This window comes from Salvelinus sp. IW2-2015, linkage group LG17 (genome assembly GCF_002910315.2).
Source record: "Salvelinus sp. IW2-2015 linkage group LG17, ASM291031v2, whole genome shotgun sequence".
Lineage (NCBI taxonomy): Eukaryota > Metazoa > Chordata > Actinopteri > Salmoniformes > Salmonidae > Salvelinus > Salvelinus sp. IW2-2015.
The window spans coordinates 36807938-36817880 of record NC_036857.1 but is presented as its reverse complement, the minus strand read 5'-3'; the positions used below and the strand labels follow the sequence as shown (position 1 = coordinate 36817880).

At 41.3% G+C, this 9943-nt stretch overlaps 1 protein-coding gene across 2 annotated transcripts in view; it reads left to right on the top strand.

Annotated features, from left to right (window-relative positions):
- LOC111976264 (rab11 family-interacting protein 3-like) overlaps positions 1-9943 on the top strand; it is a 107479-nt gene that overhangs the window by 23710 nt on the left and 73826 nt on the right. For both annotated transcript variants that reach the window (XM_024005042.2, XM_024005041.2), the window contains exon 3: positions 4923-4999. In XM_024005042.2, coding sequence (XP_023860810.1) covers positions 4923-4999 — 77 coding nt within the window. The remainder of the gene's footprint in view (positions 1-4922; positions 5000-9943) is intronic.

Genomic DNA, 9943 nt, shown 5'->3' with positions numbered 1-9943 from the left:
TACAACAACCATTTCGCGCCATGTCTGGAGTCAAACAGAAATACGAATTACATCATAAATATTCCCTACCTTTAGATCTTTCATCAGAATGCAGTCCAGGAATCTAGTTTCCACAATAAATCGTTGTTTTGTTCGATAATGTCCATTACTAGTGTCCACATTAGCTAATTTTCTAGCACGCTTTGTTCACGTGTCAAATGCTGGCGCCGGTCCAGGCGAACTCCGACGAAAACTTAAAGTTATATGTCCAGGTCGAATAAACTGTTCAAACTTAGTAGAGAATCAATCTTCAGGATGTTGTTATCATTTATATCCATAAGTTTCACCGAGAAGTATTTTCAGTCTCTATAATTAATGGAACGCAGACGATATAATGAGGAAAGCGTGAGCAAGAACTCAAATCAGAGCCTGTTGTCCCCGACCTCTTGGCAGATCTCTGGTGTGCCACAGGGTTCCATTCTCGGACAACTCTCTTCTTGTATACATCAATTAGTGTCGCTCTTGCTGTGTGATTCTCTTGATCCACCTCTACGCAACGACACCATTCTGTATACTTCTGGCCCTTCTTTGGACACTGTGTTAACAAACCTCCAGACGAGCTTCAATGCCATACAACTCTCCTTCCGTGGCCTTCAACTGCTCTTTAATGAAAGTAAAACTAAATGCATGCTCTTCATCCGATCGCTGCCCGCCTGTACAGCATCACTACTCTGGACGGTTCTGACTTAGAATATGTGGACAACTACAAATACCTAGGTGTCTGGTTAGACTGTAAACTCTCCTTCCAGACTCACATTAGCATCTCCAATCCAAAATTRAATCTAGAATCGGCTTCCTATTTCGCAAAAAAAGCATCCTTCACTCATTTTGCCAAACATACCCTCGTAAAACTGACCATCCTACCGATCCTCGACTTTGGCGATGTCATTTACAAAATTGCCTCACAGATCACTGCACCTGTACATAGCCCATCTGTAAATAACCCATCCAGCTACCTTATCGCCTTACTGTATTTATTTATTTATTTATTTATCTTGCTCCTTTGCACCCCAGTATCTCTACTTGCACATTCATCTTCTGCACATCAATCACTCCAGTGTTTAATTGGTATATTGTATTTACTTCGCCACCATGGCCTATTTATTGCCTTATACCTCCCTTATCTTACCTCATTTGCACACACTTTATATAGACACTTTCTACTGTATTATTGACTGTATGTTTGTTTACTCCATGTGTAACTGTGTTGTTGTATGTGTCGAACTGCTTTGCTTTATCTTGGCCAGGTCACAGTTGTAAATGAGAACTTGTTCTCAACTAGCCTACCTGGTTAAATAAAGGTGAAATTAAAAAATTATTATCTACTCCGATTTCAGAGCACTCTCGTCTGAGTGTACCAGAGCAGAATAATGAATTCGGTTGAATATGCCAGCACAGTTAACATCGGCAAAAAAAGCGTAATTAAATTGTTGCCAGCAACACACAGTTAGTCATAGTTAGTCATGATAACATAAACTGCCTAACCAGCTCTTCTAGGGCGAGTAAAATGGTCAGAGTGGTCACTCTCATTTGTGTCTGGAAGTAGCTAGCAAGCTAGCCAACGTTAGCTTGGGTGCTTGATTGCAATTGTAAGGTCAGARCGCTCAAATCAACCCWACTTCTCGGCCCGAGCGTCCAGTGTGCGCTCCGAGAGCGATACGCTCTGAATTTACAAACGGACAATCTGACAACTCTGAATTTACGAGCTGCTGTAGGTGTCCTGGATGGCAGGTAGTTTGCCCCCGGGGATGCGTTGTGCCAACCSCACCACCCTCTGGAGAGCCCTGTGGTTGTGGGTGGTGCAGTTGCCATACCAGGCGGTGATACACCCCGACAGGATGCTCTCAATTGTGCATCTGTAAAAGTTTGTGAGAGTTTTAGGTGACAAGCCACATTTCTTCAGCCCCCAAAGGACATCCAGCCAACTTAACACCAGAGTATGTGAGTGAAGCGTAGTAGGCGCGTAGCAGAGCGTGCCTAATTTGACTAGAGCGCGGAGCAAGTTTCCAAACGTGTCAGCCTTTTCGCCTGTTCCAATTTTGCTCCAGTWGCGCTCATTCCACGAGCTCAGGGCATGCCCGTCCCAGCATGCATTTGTAGGCTACTTGTGTGCTGCTATAGCCTTAGCTATTATCATGGAGGTCTCTAATTATTCGTGCTGCTATAGCTTTAGCTATTGTCATGGAGGTCTCTAAATATTTTCATAAAGAACTGATAAAACAAACATAGGCGCAAAATCAAGGTGACTTACAAAGATGAGGACCAAGAGAGGGAGTGCGGTGATGTAAAATCCACAACTAAAGAATCATTGTGGAATCTGAACTAAAGACATGTATCCCGAAAGGATTATGGTGTACTACTTGCACATGCTAACAGAAAGGAATGAGGTGGGTAGCTAGCTAAGTGTTTCATTGTAACAAAGTATTTCTAAACTAAAAATCCGATCTCTTAAAGTTTTGTTCAATTTYGTTCTATTATCTATACAATAGGCTAACTAGCATTGATTCTKGCCCAATAGGCCTGAAGGAACATTCTGTTTTGATAGGCCTAGAGGTTTTATGCAAAATAATCCTATCTAAAGAAAAAGAAAAAACTCCATATCCCTGCCCAACCTTGCAAGAGTGGCTCTAAGGGTGTTTAGCTTCCCCAGTGGCTCTGCAAGCATGGAGAGGGTATTCTCCACTGCTGGACTGCTCTCCAGGCATCATCRCATGAGCCTGAATCAAATTAAATCAAATCAAAGTTTATTTGTCACGTGCTCTGAATACAACAGGTGTAGACCTTACAGTGAAATGCTTACTTACAAGCCTTACTTACTTACAAGCCCTAACCAWCAGTGCAATTTTTAAAGAAAAAATAGGTATTAGGTAAACAATTGTAAGTAAAAAAAATAAATAAAAAAAAACGTTTTATTACAGTGAAAATAACAGTAGCGAGGCTATGTACAGGTGGTACCTGTACAGAGTCAATTTGTGGGGGCACTGGTTATTCGGGATTATTGAGGTAATATGTACATGTAGGTGTAGTTAAAGTGACTATGCTTAGATGATAAACAGAGAGTAGCAGCAGTGTAAAAAAGGGGTTGGCGGGACACAATGCAAATAGCCATTTGATTGCCTGTTCAGGAGTCTTATGCCTTGGGGGTAAAAGCTGTTGAGAAGCCACAGACTTTGGCTGAATTCGTSTTTCTAAAAGTTAATTCAAAGGCACTGTAGACAGATCCTAATTAGGCATTTTTTTCTTCATTTGTATTTAATTCTAAGTAAGTCACAGCATATATGCGCAATTTATAGACTAATGATTTAATACAACAAATGTTTAAATGCTCCTGCCAGCCTAGTGTGTTGCACTCACATATATTGCCAGGTAAGTTGACTGAGAACACATTCTCATTTACAGCAATGACCTAGGGAATAGTTACGAGCAAATTGGGGATGATTAGGTGGCCATGATGGTGTGAAGGCCAGATTGGGAATTTAGCCAGGACACCGGGGTTAACACCCCTACAATAAGTGCCATGGGAGCTTTAGTGACCACAGAGAGTCAGGACACMTGTTTAAACATCCCATCCGAAAAAAACAGAACCCTACACAGGGCAATGTCCCCAAACACTGGAATGTTTTTTTAGACCAGAGGAAAGGGTGCCTCCTACTGGCCCCCCAACACCACTTTCAGMAACATCTGGTCTCCCATTCAGGGACTGACCAGACCAAACCTGCTTAGCTTCAGAAGCAAGCCAGGGGTGAGATGCAGGGTGGTATGCTGCTGGCCCCATGCTTCACAATATATTTAGTTGTAGGCTATAGAATTTAAAWAATAGGCTCCTTATTAGGCTACCTATCTAGCTCCTGACATATTTAGTGTTCATGTGCTGYTTAACACATGTAGCCTATTTGAAATAATGATGTGCTTTTTACCGTCACCTTTTCATGTTTATTCAAATACTTTGTATTCCAATCATATGGTTTGTTTTCAATATTTCCAAACCAAATGGTTGGTCCAGGTAGTCACAAAAATAGGTGGGTGTTAAATGGGGATTTTAATGAATTAAGCAAATTTGGAGCGGCAGTTTTATTTCCTGTGAGCGAGGAGGGGTTTTTAGCGGCGCAGTTGGAAAGGATGTGGAGTGAGGAGCGGAATTTCCGACAGCTCAACTCTGCTCACATATACTCTGCTTGACAGAACTGTGGGAAGCATTGGAGTCAACATGGGCCAGCATCCCTGTGGAATGCTTTTGAGAGTCCATGCCCTGACGAATTGAGGCTGTTCTGAGGGGAAAAGGGTGGGATACTCAATATTAGGAAGKTGTTCCTAAAGGTGTTCCTAATGTTTCGTATACTTGTGTACAAGTTTGCACTTGTAATAAAAAAGTTGAAATCCTTTTTTTATTCACTTGACTTAAACACAATGCAGCCTATTTTTCATTCTTTCATTCTGTGATATTCAAAGTCGGGATTGCAACCCCGGGTGAACTGCAGTGGGGTTGCTAAAATTATTATACTTTTTTTTTTTAACCAAAAATTAAGAATACAGATTATTGTATGGGACAATATAAAAACGATTTGGGAAATATTATTTGAAAAATAAGATTCCCTAACCCTAGAAAATGTATATATTGGTTTCTTTTCATTTTGATAATTATTTTCATTGTGGTTATTTTTTGAAAATATAAGGTTGTGTCATTAGATTTGGAGTGTTGTCTCGAGACAAACAAGTTTGAATACCACTGCTCTAACTTAAATCTTTGTTGACTTTGAGTTGACCCTATTTACTCTGCTTACCTAATTACATCTGTTTAGTGGCAGTGTTCTATTGTTTTCGTGGCATATTGGCTCTGTCTTTACAATAGCATTGTGTTGACTTTGTTCTGTATGTGTTTGCAGGTACAGAGCCCCAGCTCTACGATGCGCACTTCAGCCCAGGGGACGGAGCAGTGGGCTGCCCAGAGGAGTACGATGAGGTAGGTGATGTCATTGGATATAGTCATCACAGTTATTGGTTACATTACAGTTACTGCTGACAATATGACCACGCAACACATACATTATAATAGCAGTGTGACTGCACAGAATATCAATGAACCCCCCGACATAAAGCAGCATGATATGGGCCAGGGTGGTCTAATGTGAATGGGCAGTCCTGTATAGTGGTATAGCATGGTATACCACTGTGACTGCCCATTTGTAATATATTATGACATTGTGTGGTCCAGTTGTGCTGTTACCATTGTCCCTTTGCATACAGAGTTCCCTGGCTGAACTCTGCGCTCTCACTCATTCCACAGTAATTCAGCGAGTGGCCAGCAAAGCTATCATTACCACTCCGTGAMTATTCCGCATGCTGAACACTACGGTTTGGCACAGGGTCCGATGACATCTGGCAGAATTTTCACATTGTATTTTTCTTTCGACCAAGTATTGAATGGTTAGAGTCTCTGGTCATATATACACATGTATTCTATTATGTTTTTTCAGCTGCGGTGAGCATGTCTGAAATTTTTGGCTCATCTCGTGCGTGGACTTTGACTATTTATTAATCCTTTCTGCTGCCTCCACAAGATTAAACCTTTTCTTTCGACTGTTATTCCATCAGTTTGCTTCGAGCACTGTAGTACGAGTGCACTGTATGCTGCCTAATAGTACACGCAAAACACCCGTCTCAATGTCAACAGTGAAGAGGCGACTCCGGGATGCTGGCCTTCTAGGCAGAGTTGCAAAGAAAAAGCCATATCTCAGACTGGCCAATAAAAAKAAAAGATTAAGATGGGCAAAAGAACACAGACACTGGACAGAGGAACTCTGCCTAGAAGGCCAGCATCCCGGCGTCGCCACTTCACTGTTGACGTTGAGACTGGTGTTTTGCGGGTACTATTTAATGAGGCTGCCAGTTGAGGACTTATGAGGCGTCTGTTCCTCAAACTAGACACTAATGTACTTGTCTTCTTGCTCAGATGTGCATCAGGGCYTCCCACTCCTCTTTCTATTCTGGTTAGATCCAGTTTGCTCTGTTCTGTGAAGGGAGTAGTACTCAGCGTTTTACGAGATATTCAGTTTCTTGGCAATTTCTCGCATGGAATAGCCATCATTTCTCAGAACAAGAATAGACTGATGAGTTTCAGAAGAAAGTTCTTTGTTTCTGGCCATATTGAGCCTGTAATTGAACCCACAAATGCTGATGCTACAGATACTCAACTAGTCTAAAGAAGGCCAGTTTTATTTTTCTTTAATTAGCACAACAGTTTTCAGCTGTGCTAACATAATTGCAAAAGGGTTTTCTAATGATCAGTTAGCCTTTTAAAATGATAAACTTGGATTAGCTAACACAACGTGCCATTGAAACACAGGAGTGATGGTTGCTAGATAATGGGCCTCTGTACACATATGTAGATATTCCATAAGTAATCTGCCGTTTCCAGGTACAATGTCTTTACAACATTAACAATGTCTACACTGTATTTCTGATCTATTTGATGTTATTTTAATGGACAAAAAATGGCTTTTCTTTCAAAACAAGGCCATTTCTAAGTGACCCACCAAACTTTTGGACTGTAGTATATGCATATATATATATATATATATAGATATATATATATACATACATACATCATACAACCACACCCACATACACATACACACATACACATAAACACATACATACATACATACATACATATCCCAGTCAAAAGTTTGGACACCTACTCATTCCAGTTTATATAATTGTTTTACTATTTTCTACAATGTGAAATAATAGTGAAGACATCAAAACTATGAAATAACACATATGAAATCATGTAGTAACCAACCAGCTTCTCCAACAGTCTTGAAGGAGTTCCCACATATACTGAGCACTTGTTGGCTTCTTTTCCTACACTCTGCGGTCCAACTCATCAAAAACCATCTCAATTGGGTTGAGGTCGGGTGATTGTGGAGGCCAGTTAATCTGATGCAGCACTCCATCACTCTCCTTCTTRGTCAATTAGCCYTCACACAGCCTGGAGGTGTGTTGGATCATTGTCCTTTCGAAAAACAAATGTTAGTCCCACTAAGGGCAATCCAGATGGGATAGCGTATAGTTGCAGAAAACTGTGGTCGCCATGCTGGTTAAGTTTGCTTTGAATTCTAAATAAATCACTGGCAAGTGTCACCAGCAAAGCACCCCCACACCATCACACCTCCTCCTCCATGCTTCACGGTGGGAACAACACATTCGGAGATCATCTGTTCACCTAATCTACGTCTCACAAAGACACGGCGGTTGGAACCAAAAATCTAAAATTTGGACTCGTCAGACCAAAGGACAGATTTCCACCGGTCTAATGTCAATTGCCTGTGTTTCTTGGCCCAATCAAGTCTCTTCTTCTTMTTAGTGTCCTTTAGTAGTGGTTTCCTTGCAGCAATTTGACCATGAATGCCTGATTTACGCTGTCTCCTCTGAACAGTTGATGTTGAGATGTCTGTTACTTGAACTCTCTGGAGCATTTATTTGGGCTACAATCTGAGGTGCAGTTAACTCCATTGAACATTTTGCAGCAGAGGTAACTCTGGGTCTTCCTTTCCTGTGGCGGTCCTCATGAGAGCCAGTTCCATCATAGCGCTTGATGGTTTTTGCGACTGCGCTTGAAGACATTTTCAAAGTTCTTGAAATTTTCCGCATTGACTGACCTTCATGTCTTAAAGTTATGATGAGCTGTMATTTCTCTTTGCTCATTTGAGCTGTTCTTGCAATAATATGGAGTTGGTCTTTTACCAAATAGGGATATCTTCTGTATACCACCCCAACCTTGTCACGTCACAACACAACTGATTGGCTGAAACGCATTAAGGAAAGAAATTCCACAAATTAACTTTTAACAAGGCACACCTGTTTATTTTAAATACATTCCAGGTGACTACCTCAATAAAAGTTCAACATAGGAGAAAACGACAGCGGGATTATCCAGTCGGCTGTACATTCAATGACATAAAGCATGACATTTCCACCTTATATTTGTGGCATAGAGACAACGTTAAGATATCAAGACAGGGGACGGTATATTAATAAACCTCGAGAAAAAGAAGAATGTTTTGATTTTTCACCCTCCAGACAGTTGTTTCCAAAAGGACTTAATGATGAAATGCCTTTGTATGTTATGCTGTGAACTTGGAACATGAAATGTGTGTCTTTTGTAGATTATTCTGACGTTTTTCATTATGATGTACCCGCCAATGACTAATGAACTTGCTATGTCCTCATTGAAGATTATACAGAAGTGTTCAATACCGCCTTATTTATACACTTTTTGTAAATATTATGAAATGCACATTGTTATATTATGTAGCACTTATTTATTTTCCTTTGCCTCCAACCCCCTTCGATGTGTAGAACGGATGTGGGTGGAGCCAGGTCTACATAAGGGTGCAACTTTCAAAAAATCCCAAAAGCTCTGACAGAAGGCCGTGTGGCCGATACGTAAGCTTATTAATATCGGTGATACTATCAAGAGGCAGTGGCGGTTTCCTTTTCCTTCATCAGGTGACTACCTCATGGAAAAGCTGGTTTGAGAGAATGCAGAGTGCTGCAACGCTTTCATAAGGCAAGGGGCTAACTTTCTCAAATATTTCTCGGAATCTCAAATATGAAATAGATTTAGATTTGTTTCACACTTTTGTTCACTACATGATTCCTTATGTGTTAGTTCATAGTTTTGATGTCTTCACTATTATTCTGCAATGTAGACATAGTAAAAATAAGAGAAAACCCTTGATTGAGAGGTGGTGTCACAAACTTTTGACTGGTGGCCAAAAGTTGAGAATGACACGATATACATTTTCACAAAGTCTGCTGCCTCAGTTTGTATGATGGAAATTTGCATATCCTCCAGAATGTTATGAATAGTGATCATATGAATTGCAATTAATTGCAAGTCCCTCTTTGCCATGCAAATTAACTGAATCCCCAAAAATCATTTCCACTGCTTTTCAGCCTGCCACAAAAGGACCAGCTGACATCATGTCAGTGATTCTTCTCATTAAACAGGTGTGAGTGTTGACGAGCACAAGGCTTGGAGATCACTCTGTCGTGCTGAGTTGAATTTCGAATAACAGACTGGAAGCTTCAAAAGGAGGTGCTTGAAATCAATTGTTCTTCCTCTGTCAACCATGGTTACCTGCAAGAAAACACGTGCCGTCATCATTGCTTTGCACAAAAAGGGCATCACAGGCAAGGATATTTGCTGCCAGTACGATTGTACCTAAAAAAAAAAAAATCAACATTTAAAGGATCTTCAAGAACTCAAGGAGAGCGGTTCAATTGTTGTAATGAAGGCTTCAGTGCGCCCAAGAAAGTCCAGCAAGCGCCAGGACGTCCCTAAGTTGATTCGCTGCGGGATCGGGACACCACCGGTACAGAGCTTGCTCAGGAATGGCAGCAGGCAGGTGTGGATGCATTGCACGCACAGTGAGGCGAAGACTTTTGGAGGATGGCCTTGGTGTTAAGGGCAGCAAAGAAGCCACTTCTCTCCAGGAAAACATCAGTGACAGGATGATATCTGCAAAGGGTACAGGGATTGGACTGCTGAGGACTGGGGTAAAGTCATTGTCTCTGATGAATTCCCTTTCAATTTGTTTGGGCATCGGAAAAAAAGCTTGTCCGGAGAAGAATAAGGTGAGCATACCATCATGTCATGTGGATGCCATAAAGTCCTGAGAACCCATTCATGTGTGGGTGTTGCTTCTTCAGCCAAGGGAGTGGGCTCACTCACAGTTTTTGCCTAAGAACACAGCCATGAATAAAGAAGGTACCAACATCCTCCCGAGAGCAATTCTCCCAACTCAGGAACAGTTTGGTGAGACAATGCTTTTCCAGCATGATGGAGCACCTTCCATAAGGCAAAAGTGATAACTAAGGGGCTCGGGGAACAAACATC